This window comes from Rhinolophus sinicus, chromosome 18, assembly GCF_057876585.1.
Source record: "Rhinolophus sinicus isolate RSI-liver-muscle chromosome 18, RSI-T2T, whole genome shotgun sequence".
In the NCBI taxonomy this organism is placed as follows: domain Eukaryota; kingdom Metazoa; phylum Chordata; class Mammalia; order Chiroptera; family Rhinolophidae; genus Rhinolophus; species Rhinolophus sinicus.
This window is the reverse complement of record NC_142518.1, coordinates 112,035,947-112,058,100: the sequence shown is the minus strand read 5'-3', so window position 1 is coordinate 112,058,100 and position 22,154 is coordinate 112,035,947. Positions and strand designations below refer to the sequence as shown.

Sequence of the window (22,154 nt, the reverse complement as noted above, 5' to 3'; positions counted from 1 at the left end):
TTTAAAAACTATTCAGGATGCAGAAGTGGCAAGAGTTTGCACCAACTGGTACAGGGAATGGGGAAGTGAGGATGCGTGGGATCCAGCGGGCTTAGAGTTGAATTCCTGTTGTCCTCCCAAACTTACTGTCCCCCGCGCTGCTGATCCCAGTGAGTGGGTCAGCATCCTGGCACAGAGTAAGCTTCACTGATTGACTTTGGAGGGAAAGAATGAATGAACAGAGGGAAAACATGACCAAAGCATTCCCAGGTCCTGCCAAACAGCCAGTCCTAAAGTCACACTCAGGGCTGGCTCAGCAGGTGTCTCCCAGAATTTCCCTCTCACTTTCTGCCATGTGGGAAGTCATCAGACCCCACGTCCTGAAGAACGCCCACCTTCATGTCAGCCACTCCTTGCCTAGAACCTGCAGGTGTGGCACAGGCGGGGTTTTGCCAAGAGCCTCTTACTCTGTACATTCTGTACATGAGGTCGGGGGCAGGTACATGTACAGCCCATATGAGCAAGGGATCAGCTGGTGTTATAGAAAGAGGGTCACAGGTACCCAACTAGTGGACCTGTGTGCACTTTGGCTCCAATGAGAAAGACTCTTCCCACGAAAGAGGTTTGTTAATCTGGGCCCCCCTCCCACTTCCTGGCAGCAGAAAATACAGCCAAGCTGCCAGAAAGACTGCAGTCACCGGGTGATCAGCTTGGATGTTTCACTGCTGTTCCCAGGGTTGACAAGCAGAGAAACACAACTGCCTGTGGTTCCTATCGCAGATGCCAAAACACGGAAGTGATCCGTGCCAGTCCACACTTCCCAGAAATACTAAAGAATGAGGTGGGGCACCCAAAAGACGGCCCCAGAATCGACCAACCCAGCAAACATTCCCTGGTTAAGAGAAGTGAAATTTGCAGCACTGAAGGGAAATCTCGCTGTGTAAGCAACAGAATTGGGGGAGGAGACATTTGATGAAGACCCTTTCTAAACCCCCTTTTAGTCAGTATCATTAGATAAACATCCTTTTCAATGATAAAACCCAAGTCATTTCTGGCCCTTTTCCTGGAAGAGCTTTTTGTTGCTGTCAGGTTACAGGAACAGCAGTAAGAGGCCATATTCTGGGCATGAAGCCCAGGACTCAAAGGGAGGCTCTAGAGAACATCTGGTGTGCTTGATATATAGGAGCCAGAACTGCATGTGTGTGTTTGTGTGCGTGAGTGTTTCTCCTGTGCTGACTCATGGCATTGAAACCTCTGTGGGAACACCCCCACCCTTCTAGCCAGCCAGTCTACACACACCCCTTTGGCTCCTCCTTGATTCAAATGATAGGTCAAAAGGAAGAAGAAAAACAAATTCAAGAGTTGCTCTCAAGCATCTAGAATTCTCTGCATCCAATCTCCTGGGAAGAAAAATTGACCTCAGCCCTGACTCAGTTCACTACAAACTGGACGGTCCTCTGAAAGCACCAACTTTGAGTCTTTGGGTAAAACTGGAAGAAACAAGTCCATAAGGACTGTGGACTTTGCCAGAGGCGGGGGGCTGACAACTGGCAGTGAAAACAGAAAGATGGCAGGCCCGAGGCCCAGCATTCAAGCAGACCCTGAGATTGAGCTTTTTGTGAAGGTAAGTTTTCTAGCTACAATAACAGGATACAGAATGTATTATTTCTTGACACTGGACCTCAGCTTCTAAAATAAGTCAACATTTGGGCTAGAAATAGGAAATAATTTTGTAATTATATTGCTATTCTGAGTCATTAAAGGATGTCTGGGTGTTTGGTTGCTCTCAGATAACAATAGGAAAACATCTCATCTGGAAAAGGCAAGGACATATGGTGGAAAGAACACTCGGCTGGTTGGTAGTCAGAGTAACTCAATTGCATTCTTAGTGGCTTCTAGGCAAATCCCTCCCTCCCTCTGGACCTTTGTTTCTCCATCTATACAATGAAGGAGGCTGACAAAATGATCCTTAATGCTTCCCAGCTCTCCCAATCTGTGTTATTTTGAGGGAGGTTTGGGAAGGCCTGAATGGGAGGAGGAAATGGCCACTAATAGCCTGGGAGTTCCATTACCACACATAGCCCAGATAGGGCTTTCTAAAATTCTCCCCAATGGGCAATGATCAGAGCAGGGTCGTGTGGACCGTATGGGAGAAAAAGCCAGGATTCTGTGTGTCTCTTATTGAATAGGAGGCATTTTAGAATGGTGTGCTTCCTCTTTATGATCTACCCTGGTGTTTTGTTTTGTTTTGTTTTAACTTTTGAAAAAAGCCCTGTGGAAAACCCCTAAAGCAGGAGAAAGGAACATGTGTTTCTAAATGAGCTCATCAAGAAAAAGAAATAATTGTGTATGGGTTATTCCAAGCAGGAATTACATCGTTTCCTAAATCCTTGCTTATATTAAGTATTTTATCTCTACATGTTCATTGACTATTGATTGGAAGTATCCGGGATGATAATAATAATAATAACAAACTATTATATCATTCCTAGTCCTTTTTAAAACAGCTTACATATATTTTCTTGTTTAATCCTAACAACTTAGGTGACGTAGTATTAATAGTAGCATCAGTAGTAGTACTAGTCGTAGTTGTGGTAGTAATATAGTAATACACATCACTGCAGTGATACCGTCCTCATCATTTCTAGATATGTAAGCTAAAGCAATAAAGTTTAAGGAACTTGCCCCTCAAACTATATAGTATGTTCTTGATGACATACAAAAACATAAAATTAGGTGTGCTTAGCAAATGTTAGCTTAAACATCAGTTAGCCAAAGTAATATTTTTACAATCATTTTCAAATATTTAACAACTGGTCACATATATACACCAAGGACATAATCAACCTGCATTTTCAAAATTATAGGACAGCGACCCTTGAATTCCTGCATAGCAAAGTAATCTCAGTGTTTGCTGGACTTCAGGGCATGAGAGCTACTTGTCCTATCTCTGGATTCAAGCAAAAATGTGCAGCTCAGACATGACATAAATACACCCTAATTTTCTAACTGGCCATTTATATCTACCAATTACAAACCAGAGGTAATGTCTCTTCATAGGGTAGCTAAAGTGTTTCTTTTGCCTAAACTGTTTATTCAATCTAACCACACTCCTCCAATCAGTGCTTGCCATCGATCTGTGTGTTTATCTTTATAGACTCTCCATATCTGGGTTGTAATCTAGACAGAAGTTAGAAAATCATACGTTGGATGAGCAAATGTTGAATTAAATAATAACTTTCTGGTTAAAATAACTAATCAATTATTGAGTATTTACCGTATGGCAGGCATTGTGCTACGTGGTTTATTATTAACCATATTTTATGAATACAAAAACTAAAAGAGGAGCTAAGTAACTTTGTCCAAGGTCACACAGCTAGTGAATGACGGGGTTGGGATTCCAATCCTTTAAAATAGTTGTGTCTAATCTTATTCAATTGTTTTCAATTTGGCAAGCTTTTTAGTAAAATTTTCCAGAATCTCATCACTTGGAATATTTTAGAGGCAAGCTTATCCAATGACATTAACACAAATTAAACATTTTCTGGAATAATCTTGAGTACCACCTGGTCTAGGTTTTTGTTTTGCTTTGCTTTGCGATGTTCCACAGATCTCCAGAAGTTTAATAAAAGATAGTGGGAAGGGGGCACAAGAATTGAGAGGGATGAAAAATATTGATGAGTAATTTTTAAAAGCACTGCTCTTTACCAATGGTATCCCCTTTATAGATAATGTGGCATCTTTCTAAAGATTAAATGAGTCTGTGATTTTCCCAGCTACCTCTGGCTGTGGCTTAAAAACCCTACCACAACTTCTTCCCCATACCACTGATGTGATTCCTATAGGGGATGAAGTACTCTCCTCTCACCATTAAGAATTTATAGCACACCACCTATGTGTTCCATATAGTCACTCAAAACATTGCCTTTCAGGTCTGAATGATTTGGGCAAGATTTATATCCAGGAACTAAGAACAAAGGATTTCTAACATACATTTTATTTTATCTAAGTGCACAGTTTATCTTATTGAAGTGGTGCTCATTGTTAAACTCTACCAAACACTAAAATTAAGTTTTAGTAGATTTGTACATAAACTTATAGCATCAAACATCTGGGCCAAAATTTTGAATACAATATTTTGTCAAAAACATTTTATCTATGTGGGAAAGAATAAAGAAATGACACTTCTTTATTACGTCGTACACCTGAAATCTATGTGATTTTACTAACAATTGTCACCCCAATAAATTTAATGAAATAAAATTTTAAAAAAAAAGAAATGACACTTCTTGAATGTGCAGACAATTTTCAAACTCTTAGAACTATCATAAAGACTACCATAAAGACTGATTTAAAAAAAATCCAACAAAGCCATTAGATGGGAGAAAGCAACGTTTAAGAGTATGGGTTCTGGAGTAGACAGTTCAGGGTTTGCTTTGTGAAAGGAATACATATGCCTTCAGCTCTTGTCTAGCTGAGTGTACTTGAGCAAGCTGGCTTCTTTGAGCCTCAATTTCCTCATCTGTAAAACAAGAGTCATCACAGAATCTACCTAGCAGGATTGTCTTCATTGCAAGGAATAAATGAAACAAAGGTGTAAAACACAATAGTTGTTAAAAGCTAACACTCAATGAATCTCAGATACTGTGGCTATTCCTATTTTTCATGTTTAGAAACTTAAATCACAAACACAAAGAGAAATAAGTTGTTTGGATGAATGACTGCATCCTGTCTTTGGCAGCTAAAGACACTTAAAAGGCAGGTAATTTATCAATTAGGCTAGGAAATTTGCATCCTAAATTTTTATGTGATGGCACTTTAAATCGGTATATTATAAACAGAAAAAAAACTACAGTTTTCCTGTAAAACTTTACTGCATTTCCCCCACACCTCACTGTTTTGCCTTCCTTTTGCCAAAGGCGATCCACCCTTCCTGCTGTATCTATTATCAGAGTCCATTTTTCTTCCTGTCTCCCACCCCAATCATGTTTCCACTCACTAACCCCAGTTCTGATTGCATCCTTAGTCTGACTTCTGTTACAAAAGAAATGCAGCTGCCAAGGTTGGTTGCCTCTTCCAATCCCTGTTCACTCCCTGACACCACAAAAGAACAACAATAAACATTATTTCCTCTGTCACACCCACTGCCAGAGAAAGGAAAATGTACCTAAAAATTAGAATTATGCCCATGGCTTCTGGGACCTTAATATTCCTACAAATGACAGATCAGAGCAGCTATTAGAGGAAGTACCTTTATTTCCTTCCACAGAAGGAGGCAAAGGAGATTCAAGAGATGAGAGATGTTGATGGCTTGGACTTGGAAAGCTAGCACCTAACAGAGTCGGATGGATAGTTAGCATCGAATAAACATTGAATGAATGAATGAATGGTGTAATAGCCATGGCAAATGAGAAAATTGAACTTATTTGGAGATATTTATAAGTAAAACTGACAAGAAATAGTAGTTGGAGTCAATATTGGAAGTGAAGCAAAAGGATTATTCCCAAGTTTCTAGTTTGGTCAGCTGGGTGGATGGTGTCTTGTCTGCTCCGGCTGCCATAACCAAATACCACAGACTGAGTGGCTTAAACAGCAGACATTTATCTCTCATCGTTCTAGAGGCTGCAAGTCCAAGATTACGGTGCCAGCATGGTTGGTTGCTGGTGAGAACTCTCTTCCTGGGTTATAGATGGCTGCCTTCTCACTGCATTTTTGAATGGGAGGTGCAGGGTGGGGGCAGGGAGAGCACTTTGGTCTCTTCTTATTAGGGCATAATCTATCATGAGAACACCATCTTCATGACCTTATCCAAACGTCATTACTTCCTGAAGGCCTCACCTCCAAATACCATAACATTGGATGTTAGGGTTTCAGCATATGAATTTTGGAGGGAACACAATTCAGTCCATACCAAAGTGGCAGTGACATTCACAGGATTAGGAGCCCTAAAGAAAAGGTAAGTCAGTGTATAGAATAAAGAAAAGGGAAGGCATTTAGTTTGGGACATGTTTAGATTGAGGTATCTAAAACCTGGATCTCCCCTGAGGACACTATATCAGCTATAACCCTCTCAAGATATGGCTGCCTTTTCATCCTCCTCTCACTGAGCCTGGAGGTGGGGTAGGTTTCCTTCAGGTATCCTTGCTCCTCATCCTCATTTCCAGACCATTCTAATGCCTCAATCCAGAGAAACACCTCAGTTGAGTCTCACTAAATCAGACTAAGGCACCAACTACCCCTTCTTGTCATAGTAGTCCTCCAAACCCCAGGTCACTCTCCCTTATTTATTGAGGATTTTAACTCCTGGGTCATTCTTACTCTCGTCAACATTATTCCTATCATAATTCTTGGTGATTTTAACATCTACACAGATGACCTTTGCAAAACTCTGACTTCTCAGATCTTTGAGTTCCTCTTCTCCAGTGATCTTGTCCTTCACCATCTCTCAGGCACCCCCTTCCATGTTCATGCCCTGCCCTTTGCCACTGCAGTGTCTGCAACACCTTAAAAATATCATTTGAAGGACTTATTTTTTTTATTCTGCTTTTTGAACTTTTCTATTTCAATACATTTTATTGTAGCATAATTTACATAAAATAAGATGCACCCATTATAAATGCATCCAATGACTTTTGACAAATATATACACACATGCAACCACCACCCCAATCAAAATATACTGGGGGCACCAAAAAAATGTATACAAGTGGACGCTTTCATCAGTGTTGCTCAAGCAGCAGTTCACCATAATCAGAAGTGCCTGGACGCTGATGGGAACCACTTTGAGCACCTCTTGTAATTGCTGGCATCAAACGTGACTTGTATTCATCTTTTGTTATCGGTATATTCTGAGTATTACAATTTTAATATAGTTTTCCTTTCTTAAAATCTGTATACATTTTTTGGCACCCTCTATAGAATATTCCCATCACCTCGTAAAGTTCCCTTGTGTCTCTGCAGTCAATCAGTGCAGTCTTCCCCACCTTACCCCACTGCTCCCTTGCTAGGCAATCACTGATCTGGTTTCTGTCAGGATAGACTGCTTTGTATGTTCCATAGATTGAATCATGCAGTATATACTTATTTTTTGGTCTGGCTTCTTTCACTCAGCATAGTTATTTTGAGATTTGCTCGTACTGTGTGCATCAATAGCTCATTCCTTTCTGTTGCTGAAGTACTCCCTTGTCTGGATGTACCGTATTTGTTTATCCATTCATCAAATGAGGGACATCTGGGTTGCTTCCAGGTTTAGGTTATTGTGAATAAAGTTGCTATAAACACTCATGTATAAGTCTTCCCATGGTCATATGCTTTCATTTCTCTTGGGTAAATACCTAGGATTAAAACTGCTGGATCATATGGTAGATAACATTTTTAACTTTGACAAACTCTTTATTAAGTAGTTGCACTACTTTACACTCCCAACAAGAGTCTATCAGTTGTTCCACATTTCTGCCAATACTGGGTATGGTCAGTCTTTTTTAATTCCAGCTATTCTAATGTGTGTGTACTGGTAATTCATTGTGGTTTTAATTTGCATTTTCCTGATGACTAATGATGTTGAGCATCTTTTCATGTCCATATTTACCATCTGCATATCTTTTGTAAGTGTTTAAATCTCTTGCTTATTTTTAAGTTGGGTAGTTTGTTATTGAGTTGTAAGAGTTATTTATTCATATATTGTTATATTCTGGATATAAGACATTTTTCATTTTCTTAACAGTTCTTTGGAAAAGCAGAAGATTTTAGCTTTGATGTAGCCCAGTTCATTGAATTTTTTCTTGTCTCTCCCCCACTCTCTGGATCCCAGCCACGCTGACTTTTGTTCAGTTCCTCATTCATGCCACACTCCCACATGCTGCAAGACCTTTGGGTAGGCAGTTCCCTCTGTATAGAATGCCCTCTTCATGCCCATTCGCCTAGTTAACTCTTACTTGTCCTTTGAACTCTGTTCACATGCTACGTCCTTAGGAAAGCCCTCCCTGACAGACACCATAGAAACTGCATTTCTCTGTTATACACTCTCATAACATGCATGTCCTTTCTTCAAAGAATTTATCTCGGTTTGAAAGTGAGATTTAATTTTAGGGACAATTTATTCATCTTAATACTGGTTTTTCACATATATAATGTGTGGTTTATGATAAATCTATAATTATTTGTTCAATGAATATTGATTGGGAGAGTGAATGAATGAATGAAGAATAGAGTCCACAGATAAACTCAAGTATGTATAAAATTTCAGAGCCAAAAAGTGTGTTGTTTTCAATCAGTGGGAGAAAGATAGGTTTTTAAATGAATGGTGTTAAGGCAACTATTTGTAAAACATATTAAAAATATTAAAACTGGAGTCCCAATATACTTCTTATGCCAAAATAAATTCCAAATAGATGAAATAAATGCAAAAATTAAACCATAAAAGCACTAGAAGAAAACAACTTTATAGAAAAAAACAATTTTTTTGTAATCTTGATATATATAATGGCTGTATAAGATCAGAAAAACCAGACTGCACCGAGGAAAAGAATAATAAGATTTTATGTAAAATTTAAGTTCCACATGAGACATGTTTTTAAAATTACATGTAACATGTATCAAAAAGAGGTAATTTCTTTAGTATACGAATAATTTTTCCACATCAAAAAAGAAAAAGTCATCACCTTAGTAGAAAAATGTAAAATTGTCATGAACAAACACTTCGTAAAGTAAGGAAATCAAATAGCCAATGTACATATGGAAAATACCTTTCAGGAAAGAAATTTGGCAGCATTTATCAAAGTGGAAAATGCACATACTTTTTACTTAGCCTACTCATTTTAAAGATTAACTTTAAAGATATAATCTCAGAAGTGGAACAAGTTATATGCCAAAAAATATTTGTTGCTGAAGTAAAGTAGCAAAATTTTTGGAATATCTGAAATGTCCAATAGGAAATGGTTATATGAATTCTGATAATACATAATTTATTATTATTGTTATTATTATTTAGTCATTACTCTTGTAATTTTACACACAATGAGATTATTTGATTCACTATCTCTCTCTGCCCACAGATGGTAGAATCCGTGAGATTGAGAACTTTTAACTTTGTCTCCAGCAACTAGCTCATTTTCCAGTAGGCACTCAATAAAAACTTGTTGAGCAAACGAATGAATGAGACCTTTCTTTATCTTACTAGGCTGGAAGTGATGGGGAGAGTATTGGAAACTGTCCTTTCTGCCAACGCCTTTTCATGATCCTCTGGCTTAAAGGAGTTAAATTCAATGTAACTACTGTTGACATGACCAGGTAAGAGAAACCAGGACAGGTTTCATTCTAAGGATTGAAATTGGTAGATACCAATACAATGTTGCTGTTTATATAATGTGTACCTTCTCTAGAGGACTAACTCTGCTTATTTTCAATGATCGTAGGAAGCCCGAAGAGCTGAAGGACTTGGCCCCAGGTACCAATCCTCCCTTCCTCTTGTATAACAAGGAATTGAAAACTGACTTCATTAAAATTGAGGAGTTTCTAGAGCAGACCCTGGCTCCTCCAAGGTACAGCATTTTACAAGATATTATTATTCTTGAGATCATCTATTTCATTGGCCTATTTATTGCAGATTGAGGATTCTTACTTTTAGACATCTAATTCTTTTTTAATGTCAGACCTCTGTTTTGTTATCTTTCTGGAAAAGTTTGCAAAGATCCCCTTGATAATTCCATATATGATTAGAAAACTTTACTACTGTGTTTCCCAAAAAATAAGACCGGGTCTTACATTAATTTTTGCTCCAAAATATGCGTTAGGGCTTATGTTCAGGGGATGTCATCCTGAAAAATCATGCTAGGGCTTATTTTCTAGTTAGGTCTTATTTTCAGGGAAACGCAATACAAAACTATTTAATATATGTAAAACTATTAAAACTTTATGAGACGCAGGTAGTGTATTAGGAAAGGGTAAATGACAGCCTTGGAAACCTGGGAAAGGAGGTAAATTAGGGCCACATTTCATTTCAGCTACATTATATGATCCATAATGAAGTTTGGGGGCACCTACACTGATAAAAATCAGACCTGTTTTATTGTAGAGCCCTCAGAAGTTCTTCAATTTTGAAATAGCCTTTAATTATTCAATCTGATCTCTTAGCTCTGTAGGTTGGAAAAATATTATGTCTATTATGCATGAACTTCCCCCTCCAACTTCAAATACAAAAAGACAATAGATATAACATTTCAAATTATTTTTTAAATGCACAGCATACCTAAAATAAGAAAGTAAATTCTCTTTGGTCTATAAATAGAGAAATAACCCCTGGTAGGCAGGAGTGCGGGCATGGGGTAATAACCCTGTAGAGCCCATGAGACTGATCATGACTAGGTCTTCACATCACTGATGCCATGAGGGCAGGATATGCCCAACACCAGGGCTACAGTCCAACAAACATGTCTCACATACTTTAGCCAGAGGCCAGAATTGCCCTGCCTGCCTACACTTGTCTATACACACACACACACACACACACACACACCCAGGATAGTGTCTGGAAACAAGAAGCCTACTGTATTCATTTTTTTTATTGCTGTGCAACAAATTACCACAAACTCATTGTCTTAAAATTACATTCATATATTATCTCACAGCTTCCATTGGTAAGGAGTCTGGCTGTGAACTTAAAATTGTTCTCTGAAGTCTTAATCATAAAAATATGTCTATACAATAGTTTAGTGGTTACCAGAGGATAAGGGGGGTGGGGGGTGGGAGATGAGGGTAAGGGGGATCAAATATATGGTGATGGAAGGAGAGCTTCTTAGATTTTTAAGCACCTACTTCAAGTTTGTCATATAAGTGTTGAGTCTTATTTTGTTATTTTCCCCTCCTGCATCCTCCTCTACTACTTCCTCCCCTCACATTATCTGCTCCCTAATATTTTCTTGCTCCCAAAGGTAACTAGTGAGAAAAAAAACTATTGTGTATCTTTCCATGCCTTTTTCTAGGTTCATATAAGCATAATAATAATAAACATAATTTACATTATCAATATTGCATCTTGCTTATCTCACTTCAAAGAACATTGTAACATCTTTCAACTGTACTGGTGTAGATTTAATTAATCTTTTTTTGTTTTTGTTTTTGTTTTTTATTAAATTTATTGGGGTGACAATTGTTAGTAAAATTACATAGATTTCAGGTGTACAATTCTGTATTACATCATCTATAAATCCCATTGTGTGTTCATCTATCTGCATAATAGTCCAAATCACAGATGTGCAACAAGTTGCTATACTATTCCTCTACTAATGGACATTCCCTTTCCTTCCAGTTTTTTACCACTACAAACAGCGCTATAAGTAACATCCTTGTTCATATGCCCTTATGTACTGGTGTTTTCATTCCTATGGAATAGATTCCCAGGAGCAAAATTCAAATGGTATATACCTTCAAAATTTTTTACTCCTTTATTCATCAGTATATGAGAGTATACTTTTCCCATATATCTATAACACTATGTGTTATCACTTTTTAAAAAATTTGTATCAATCTGATATGAAAGGCCTGGGGAAAATGAGGATAGGATACTTGGGAGATACTTAGGAGAATAAGGGCTTTAAAAAGCTTTCATGTATTCTAGGGAATCTAGAAGTCTATGCACATGCCCAGGTCTATACCTATGCTAGAAAAGACCTGAGAAAATCCTAAGCTCTCATTTCTGGCTGAACTTCAGGCACCATGAAAGCAGAAAGTGAAAGCTAAGGCAGAGTTGCAAATGCCCAGCTCAGCATTGAAGGAGTGCCCCAACACAGACCCAGCCTGCAAAGACTGGGAGAGTTTTGGAGGGGGAGTTGTTTGTTTGTTTTGGTTCCAGGAGTTTAAGGAAATCTCTGTCAAATCAGTAACTGACCAAAGATAATGGGACAAAGAATTTAGTAGCCATACACAACAAAAAACACAGTCTTTATGAAATTACTTCAGAAAATTCACTAAGCAAATAAACAACAATGCCCACAACAAGAAGCAACAACAAAACATGGGGAAGGCAAGAATCTGATTTCCAGAGTTTCTACGTTATTATATTCAAGTGTCCACTTTTCAAGAAAAAAATATATGGGGCATGTCAAGAAACAAGAAAGTATGGCCTGTTCACAGATGAAAAAAATAAATTAATAGAATGGACATTCTGGAGTTGAATAGTATAATAACTAAAATGAACAATTCACTAACGGGTTTTAACAGCAGATTTGAACAGATGGAAGGAAGCATCAGCAAACCTGAACATAAGTCAATTGAGATTATCCAGTCTGGGGAAAAGGAAGAAAATGAATAGAACCTAACAGACTGTGGAATACCATCAAATGTACCAAGATACACATAATGGGAGTCTGAGAAAGAGAGAAGACAAAGAGAGGCAAAAATAACATTTGAAGAAATAATGGCTGAAAGCTTCCCAAGTTTAGTGAAAGACATAAATCCACACATTCAAGAAGGTCAATGAACTCCAAGTGGAATAAACTCAAAGAAATACATTATAATCAAATTATCTAAAGCCAAAGCCAAAGATAGAATCTTTTTTTAAAGTAATTTTCTAAACACTTCATCTGTCTATGTGTATCTTTTATTCTATTTTATTTCAGTTTTTTAAACTTTTATTTATTTTAAGTGTGTTTTTCCAGGACCCATCAGCTCCAAGTCAAGTAGTTGTTTCAATCTAGTTGTGGAAGGCCCAGCCCACAGTGGCCCATGTAGGGATCGAACTGGCAACCTTGTTGTTAAGAACACCGCACTCTAACCAACTGAGCTAACTGGCCGCCCCCAAAGACAGAATCTTGAAAGCAGCAAGAGTGAAATGACTCATCGTACAGAAGGAATCTTCAGTAAGAGTAACAGATGCTTTTTCATCAGAAACCATTGAGGCCATAAGGCAGAGAGACGACATATTTATTAAAGTGCTGAAAGAAAAAAATCAACCAAGAATTCCACATTTGGCAGACCTGTCCTTCAAACATGACAGAGAAGTTAAGACATTCCACATGAACAAAAACTGAGGGATTTTGTTGCTAGTAGAACTGCTCTACAAGAAATGCTATAGGGAGTCATTCAGGCAGAAATGAGAGGCCACTAGACAATAACTTTAAGTCATATTAAGAAATAAAGAACACCAGTAAAGAGCTAAAGAAAAGCACATGATTGTCTCAATGATGTAGGGGGGGAAAGCATTTGACAAAATCCAACACCATTTTATAATACTCAACAAAATAGGAATAGAAGGGAGCTTCCTCAACCTGACAAAAAGCATCTACGAAAAACCCACAGATAACATCATACATAATAGTGAAAGATTTAAAACTTTCCCCTAAGATCAGAAACAAGACATGGAGCTGTTTTTGCCACTTCTATTCGACATTATACTGGAAATTGTAGGCAGCACAATTATGCAAGAAAAAAATAAAATGCATTCAAATTAGAAAGGAGGATGTAAAACTATCTCTATTTGCAAATGAAATAATTGCTTATGTAGAAAATCCTTTAAAACCCACTGAATTACTATTAGAACTAATAAACAAATTCAGCACAGTGGCAAGATACAGATCGACATACGAAAATCAATTGTATGTCTATACACTACCAATGCATAATCCAAAAAGTAAAGTAAGAAAACAATTCCACTTTAATAACATCAAAAATAATAAACAGGAACAATAAACAAAAATAATAAATAGGAACGAAATTAGGAAAAGAAAACCTTGTACACTGAAAATTGCAAACCATTGTTAAAATAATTTAAAGAAGACCCAAATAAATGAAAAGCCATTCACATTAGTTTCTTAGGGCTGCCACAAGTAAGTGGCTTAGAACAACAGAAATCTGTCTCACAGTTCTGGAGGCTACAAGTCTGAAGTCAAGTCTAAAGTCAGCAGGGCCCTGCTCCCTCTGAAACCTGTAAGAGAAGAGTCCTTCCTTGCCTTTTCCTAGATTCTGGTGGGTTTCCAGCAATCACCGGTGTTCTTTGGCTTATAGATGCAAAACTCAAATCTTGCATCTGCACATGACATTCTCCTTGTGTCTCTATCTCTTCACAAGATGTTCTTTTATAAGGACACCAGTAATATTGGATTAATGGGCCTACCTTACTCCAGTATGGCCTCATCTTAACTAATTACATCTGTAACGATCTTATTTCACAATAAGGTCACATTATAAACTACTGGGAGTTTGTGACGTCAACAACTTTTTGGGGGGTGAGACATAATTCAGCCCATGCAAATATCCCATGTTCATGGATTAGAAGGCAATATTATTAAGATAGAAATACTCCCCAAAAAAGATCTACTGATTAATGTAACCCCAACCAAAAATCCCTTTTTTTTTTTGCAGAAATGAAAAAGCCAATCCTCAAATTCGTATGGAATTTCAAGAGGCTACAAATAGCCAAATAGTCTTGGTAAAGACAAACAAAGATGGAGGACTCACACTACCTGATTTCAAAACTTACTGCAAAGCTACAGTAATCAAAGTAGTACAGTGCTTGTAGAAAAATAGACTTATAGATCAATGCAATCGAATTGAGAATCCAGAAAATAAACCCAAATATCTGTGGTCAACTGATTTTCAATAAGAGTGCCAAAACCATTCAATGAGGAAAGAACAATCTCTCCAACAAAAGGTGCTGGGACAACTAGATATTCACACGCTAAAGAATACAGTGAGACCTTTACTTCACTCCATATACAAAAACTAACTCAAAGTGTATCAAAGACCTAGATATTTGGGCTAAAACAATAAAACTCTTAGAAGAAAACCTAGGGGTAAATCCTTAGAACCTTGTATCTGGCAATGGATTCTTAGATATGACACCAAAATCACAAGCAACAAAAGAAAAAAATAGATAAATTAGACTTCATCAAATTAAAAACTTTTGTACATCAAATAATACTATAAAAATGAAAAAAAAAACACAGAATGGGAGAGAATATTTACAAATTGTTTATTTTATAAGGGTCTAGTATACAGAATATATAAAAACTCTTACAATTTAACAACCAAAATACAAACAACCTAAATCTGGGTAGTGAACACACAATGCAATACATAGATGATGTATTAGAGAATTGTACACTTGAAACCTATGTAATTTTACTAACCAATGTCACCCCAATAACTTTAATAAAAATGATGATGATGATGATGGACAAAGGACTTCAGTAAACATTTCTCCAGAGAATATACACAAATGGCTAATAAGTACATGTAAAGATGCTAAATGTCCTTAATTATTAGGGAAATGCAAATCAAAACCACAATGCAATACCACTTTATACCCACTAATATGGCTATCATTAAGAAGTAGAAAATAAGAAGTGCTGACAAGGATGTGGAAAAATTGCAATTCTCATACATTGCTGGTGGGAATGCAGCCACTGTGGAAAAGATTTTGAAAGTTACTCAAAAAGTTCAACATAGAGTTAGCATGTGATCCAGGAATCCTTTTCCTACGCATATACTGGAAAGAACTGAAAACAGGTATTCAAACAAAAACACATACAAAAATGTTCATAGCAGCACTGTTCGTGCTAGTCAAAGGTGAAAACAACAAAAATGTCCATCGACTGATTATTGGATAAACAAAATGTGGTCCATCCATACAATGCAATATTGTTTGGCCATAAAAAGCAATGAAGTACTGATACGTACTAGAATAAGGATGAACCTCAAATCACGCTGAGTGAAAGAAGCCAAATACAAAAGGCCACATATTGTACGATTCCATTTATATGAAATGTCCAGAATAGACAAATCCATAGAGACAGAAAGATTAGTGGTGCCAGGGGCTGGGAGGAGGAGTGAATGGGGAGTAACCGCTTAATGGGAACAGTTTCCTTTTTGTATGATGTTGAAGTCCTGGGACTAGATAGGGGTGAGGGTTGCACAATATTGTGGCGGCACGAAAATCCACTGAACTGTACACTTTTAAATAGTTTAAATGGTGAGCTTTATGTTATATCAGTTTTACCTCAATTAAGAAAAAAACAGACTTTTAGTTGAAACTGCATTGAATTTATATTACTATTTGAAGACGTTTCATTTTTGTGCTGTGAATTTTTCCCATCAGAGATCATAGTTTGTGTATTGGTTCAATACCATCTTATGTTCTTTTTTTAATTGAGATATAATTGTCATACAACATTGTGTGAGTTTACAGTGTACAACATGTTGATCTGATACAGTTGTATGTTGCAATATGATTATCACCATAGAGTTAGCTGACACCTCTATCACATCACATAGTTATCACTGCCTTTTTGGATGAGAACAGTTAAGATCTAGTCTCTTAGCAACTTTGAAATAGATAATACAGTATTGTTGACTGTAATCACTCTGCTATGGATTAGGTTTCCAGGACTTATTTCTACTGGTTGCAAGTTTTTACCCTTAAACAACATCTCCCCAATTCCCCCACCCACAACCTCTGGTAACCACCATTCTACTCTCTGTTTTTACAAGTTTGGCTTTTCTAGATTCCACATATAAGTGAGATCGTACAATATTTGTCTTTCTCTGTCTGACTTATCTCACTAAGCATAATGCCCTCAAGGTCCATCCATGTTGGCGCAAATGGCAAAACACTAATTCAAAAAGATATATGCACCCCTGTGTTCACTGCAGTATTATTTACAACAGCCAAGATATGGAAGTAACCTAGGTGTCCACTGATAGATGATTGCATAAAGAAGATGTGGTAAACATATACAACAGAATATTACACAGCAACAAAAAATAATGAAATCTTACTATTTGTGACAACATGGATGGATCATCTTTTTTTAATATTTGCTCTTTTTATTGAGGTAACATTGGCTAATACCATTATATAAGTTTCAGATATACAACGTTGTAATTCAATGTCTGTATACATTACAGCATGTTCACCACCAAAAGTCTAGTTTCCGTCTGTTACCATGTTTGACCCCCCTATACCCATTTTTCCCTCCCCCACCTTCTTTCCCCTCTGGTAACCACCAATCTGTTATCTGTATTTACAAGTTTGTTTTTGTTTTGCTTGGTTCCTTCATTTCTTTCTTTTTTGGGGGGAGGGAGCATTTATATTCCACATGAGTAAAATCATATGATGTTTGTCCTTTTCCTTCTGACATTTCACTTAGCATAATACCCTCAAGGTCCATCCATGTTGTTGCAAATGGAAATATTTCATTTTTTTATGGCTGAGTAGCATTCCATTGTATATATGTACATTTTCTTTATGCAATTATTCATCGAAGGACACTTAGGTTGTTTCCATGTCTTGGCTATTATAATGAATAGTGCTGCAATGAACATAGGGGTACACATATCTTTATAAATAAGTGTTTTCAAAATTTGGGGATTGCTGGGTGATATGGTAGTTGTATTTTTAATTTTTTGAGGAACCTCCATACTGTTTTCCATAGTGGCTGCTATGGATAGTGGATGACGGTCCCCTTAACTCCACAGCCTCTCCAGCACTTGTTATTTCTTGTCTTGTTGATGATAGCCATTCTAACTGGTGTGAAGTGGTATCTCATTGTGGTTTTGATTTGCCCTTCCCTAAAACATTTTACCATTTAATATGATGCTTTCTGAATGTTTTTGATGAATACCTTTTATCAAGTTAACGAAATTAATGAATTAATTTAATCATTTGACAAATATTTACTGAAAACTTACTAAGCATCATATATTATTCAAGACACTTGGGACACATTAGTGAATAAAATAGGCAAAAACTTTCTAGCCTAGTAGACCTTAAATTCTAGTTAGGGAAGACAGTAAATAAGCAAGATAAAAAGCAAAAATATCAACTATTTTAGATAATGATAAATACTAACAAAAAATAAGGCAAGGATGGAAATGTAATGGCTCTGTGCGATGTCGGGGGGATAGTGGATGGGGGAGGGGGTGCACACAGTGTGAGGGATATAAATGATAAACGTCTAAGTTTTGCTTTGTCTTGTGCACCTGAAACTAATAAAATTTTAAAAATAATAATAAAAAAATAAGGCAAGGAAGGGAAGTCGTGGATGTTAGGGACAGGGAGAGGTTTTAATGTTAGATAGGGTTGCCAGAGAAAGGCCTCACATAAGAGGAGCTATCGGAATAAAAAAACGGAAAGAAGAGAGAAAGCAGGTCATGTGTATATACGAAGGAAGGCACTCCATTTAAGGGCAGACCAAGTGAAAAGGCCCTGGGGTGGGAGTTTGTCAGGCCTATTTGAAGAACAGCAGAGAGGCCAGAGTCAAGTGAAGTGTGTGAGGAACAGAGTAGGAGGAGATGAGAACAGAAGCACAGAGAGGTAAGGTGGGTCAGATCACATCCATCTTCGTAGGCCTCTGTGAGGACTTGGGCTCTGAGTCTGCATGAGGTGGGGACATTGCACAGTATTGAGTAGGGGAGAGACTTGCTATGACTTACGTTTTCACATGATTGCTGTGGCAGCAGGTGGAGAATAGGCTGGTAGTATGCGAGACAAGCACAGGAGTGGGGAAGATAGTTACAATGCTGGTGGACCAGGAAGAAGGCAGTGCAGGTGGTGACAAGTGCGCAGATTCCGGGTACATTGTGAAAGGTAAACTGGCTGGGGTTGCTCATGAATGGAAGGTGGGGATGGAGAGAAAGAGAGGAATCAAGTAAGGTGACTGGCCTGACCACTTCTAGTTGCTAGTGAGGTTTTTAATGATTAGGAATTGATTTTCACTGAATATTTTCTGTGCATCTATTCGTGATCATATGGTTTTGCTTATTTAATTTGTTAATGTGGTGAATTACATTCTTACATTATTTTACTTTATTATGCTAAATGAACTTTGTATTACTAAGAAGAGGACACCTTGGCTACCTTTTTCCATCCTCTTTATTCCTTCACTTGTTTTGTAAGTTATAGTATTTAACCATATTTTTTCCTAATACTTAACTTTGAAAATGTATTACCACCATATCTTATGTCAAATTGACTTTTAGGAGCACGTATAGGGAGCTAACTACCATTTGAAACATTGTTTCTACAGGTAAATGAGCTTTGAATACACCTGGTATCCCAGTGAACTTAAGAAACCAAACTATTCTGAAATTGGGAAAAATACCTATTTCCAGTCAGAGATTTCTCAGGACCTTCAGTTTCCAGCACAATTTTCTAAACCTTTCCTTCTCAGTAGAATGCAAGCTAGGACACCTGGTCGCCGTCGTCTTATGTGTGAATGACAGTGCAGTGATGTTTCTTTTTAAGGTACCCTCACTTGAGTCCCAGGAACAAGGAGTCCTTTGATGTGGGCTGTAACCTCTTTGCCAAGTTTTCTGCCTACATAAAGAATACACAAAAGGAGGCAAACAAGAGTAAGATACCTTTCTTTAAATCTCTCTGTTTTTCCCATTCACTTGCTCATTCACACATTGTCACTCAGCTAAAATAGGATTTTCCTGAGTGTATAGTATATGTTGGAGAATACTCTTCCTCTCATTCTCTACTCTGTCCTCTGAAATTCCCTTGCATGAAATTTCAGGAGTTTTAGATCCCGAGTCCATATAGAAATTTCCAGTTTGGCTCCATGAGAGCACTGGCACGCCGGCTGTAAATGCACTGCAGGACTGGATTTCTTAGCTGCCTCCGACCAGTTTTCCCAGTCTTCTACCCCTTTAAGGTTTCTTAAACCACAGCCGCCGCCATCCCTCACAAACATTCTTGAGGATTACTCTCCTCTGAGTCATGAAAGCTATCAGTCTCTGATTCCACTTTCCAACTCTTCTATTTTGGGTGATAACATATATAACATTTTTTTTCCTCTTTGACGCTCTTCCCAATGCACCTCCTCAAGAAAAGTCCAAAAATATTTTCACTCACCACTGGATTAAACATCTGATTTTGTCTTATCAGTGGGTAGTTGAGCATTCTAGTTAACTATTTTGATTTTTAAGAGCAAGTGTAAACAATGTGTATGGATAGAGATGTCTAAATGTGTAAAAAGCATGTTGAGAATGCATTTAGTCAAAGGACAGTACATTTATAAGTAACCCTGACTTCATTGCCTCAGATTTCGAAAAAGCTCTGCTCAGAGAATTTAAGCGTCTGGATGACTACTTAAACACCCCACTTCTGGATGAAATCGATCCAGACAGTGCTGAGGAACTCACAGTTTCCAGAAGATTGTTCTTGGATGGGGATCAGCTGACACTGGCTGACTGCAGCTTGTTACCCAAGCTGAACATTATTAAAGTAAGTCTATAGGGTTGGCTGAAGGGTTTGGGAGTTGCCGGCGTGAAGCACCGTGACCATTCAGTGTGAAGTTGATCTATGATGGCCTTGTCATCATCATTATGCGTAGTGTATATCTCCTTTCTCTCCTCAGAGGAAAAATCCATGATCTCCTCTGGGACACATACAAACCTCTTGTTTCCTTCTTCCTATATGAGGTGTTTTGCACTGTCTTGTCTATAAAACAAGAAGAATCTTATCCATTTCACAGAATTTTTGAGAAAATTAAATAAATTAGGACACGTGAAATGCTTAGAACAGCATTTGGATCATAATAGTGATAAATAATGTGAGCTATTAATATTATTGTGATAATGTAATCACTAACAAATTTGTATTGAACAGAACTATTTTATCTCAGCTCCTATGCCAGACACAGAGAATACATAAAGAAATAAGGCACAGTTGGGACCCTAAACAAACTCTTAGTCCAGTAGGGAGATACGTGCTCTTTTTCTGTGCTTCCTTCTTCTAAATATTCACAATTAAATGCAGCATAAATATAGACATGGTTGAAAGCATATAGCTTTGTCTACATTGGTACACAAAGTATTAGAGTAGGAAATCCAAGATTCTTTAAGTTTATTTTGAAGTACTTCTTGTGTAGATAACATGTCCACAATGATCTTGACTTTTGAGATATGTTTTTGCACTCTGGGCACGTTATGATGCCTTTTACTACCAACTTCTTTTTGCTCTTTTTTTTTCAAAACCCTAGGTTGCTGCCAAGAAATATCGTAACTTTGACATTCCAGCAGAATTCTCAGGAGTCTGGCGCTATCTCCACAACGCCTATGCCCGTGAAGAATTTATCCACACATGTCCTGAAGACAAAGAAATTGAAAATACCTATGCAAGTGTGGCTAAACAGTAGTTAGGACAGCTCTTCCAATAGAAAAGCTCTCTTTTGACTTGTTATCATATTAGAAAAGTTTTTGGAAATAAGAATATGGAAAATACTGCTTTCTCGGTCCAACTCTCTTATGGGGGGGGGAAATACTGTATTTTCTGTATCTAGTTAGTCCAAACTATCTGGCCAGTGTGTATTTTAAAGGTCTTTGTATTCTTGCTTCATTTTCTGTATTCCTATGGCATAACCACTGCAGTCATAACCACTGAGATCTTAAATGACATGGAAAGCATCAAGATCTTTTGCTATTTCATTGAATTCCTAGAATGTATCATGTATGTGTAAGCTCAACAGATGGCTGAAGTTACAAATGATGTAAGTAGAGTCACAATCTCAAAACGCTGCTTAGAAACAATTCCATCTAAATCATTAAAACAATTTCACACTTTTGTTACTTTAATATATGCATTGGTTTATTTCTGATATGAATAATGAAATCAGAGAGTGAGCGTATCAGAAGCAAATCCTACAAGGATGATTTTTAAAAAAAATCAACACTAGGAAGAGATCAAGACCAGCTGGTGTGAGAGTGGCATTCAGCACCTGGAAATACGGCTGCCTCACAGAGACGAGAATGTGACCTGTCTGACTAGATTATACTGTTGTTAAATGAACAAGCATTCATTAGATAAAACATAATAATAATACTTTTTCAAAGCTCAGAAGCAAACGTATGGCAAAGTTGCAAAGTGAATCTGATTTTTTATTCAATAGAAATAAAAAGGGAACTAAGATAATCACAGTTTCTACAGAATTTAAAACATTTCATTACGATATGTATTCAAATTTACATGTTAAAATACAGTCACATCACTCAAATCTGAAAACAAATGCTGAACTCAACCCTTGGTCCTTCAAAGTAGAAACAAAGTTCAAAAGAGGAAGACACGGTCTTATTTTAGGTTTTAGGGGAAGGGTGGAGCTTAGACAAATTTTAAATGAAGCACTGTTTTTATAGGTTCAAAGCAAAGTATGACAATAAGTGAAACGTTCAGAGTCCTGGGC

General features: G+C 37.3%; 1 protein-coding gene across 1 annotated transcript; it reads left to right on the top strand.

Moving 5' to 3' along the window:
* Nucleotides 1–1,103: 1,103 nt before the first annotated feature.
* Nucleotides 1,104–21,549, top strand: CLIC2 (CLIC family member 2). Its single transcript, XM_019716091.3, has 6 exons — nucleotides 1,104–1,603; nucleotides 9,158–9,267; nucleotides 9,393–9,518; nucleotides 19,217–19,323; nucleotides 20,019–20,200; nucleotides 20,958–21,549. The coding sequence occupies exons 1-6, from the start codon at nucleotides 1,547–1,549 to the stop codon at nucleotides 21,111–21,113; spliced, it is 738 nt and encodes a 245-aa protein (XP_019571650.1). The 5' UTR covers nucleotides 1,104–1,546; the 3' UTR covers nucleotides 21,114–21,549.
* Nucleotides 21,550–22,154: the final 605 nt, after the last annotated feature.

What these genes read in the sequence shown, in the direction of transcription:
- CLIC2 (XM_019716091.3), top strand. Translation starts at nt 1,547, where the DNA reads ATGGCAGGCCCGAGGCCCAGCATTCAAGCAGACCCTGAGATTGAGCTT. An exon ending in CAGACCCTGGCTCCTCCAAG is followed by an intron (nt 9,519 to 19,216) that starts GTACAGCATTTT and finishes TTTCTTTTTAAG; the next exon opens with GTACCCTCACTTGAGTCCCA. An exon ending in CCAAGCTGAACATTATTAAA is followed by an intron (nt 20,201 to 20,957) that starts GTAAGTCTATAG and finishes TCAAAACCCTAG; the next exon opens with GTTGCTGCCAAGAAATATCG.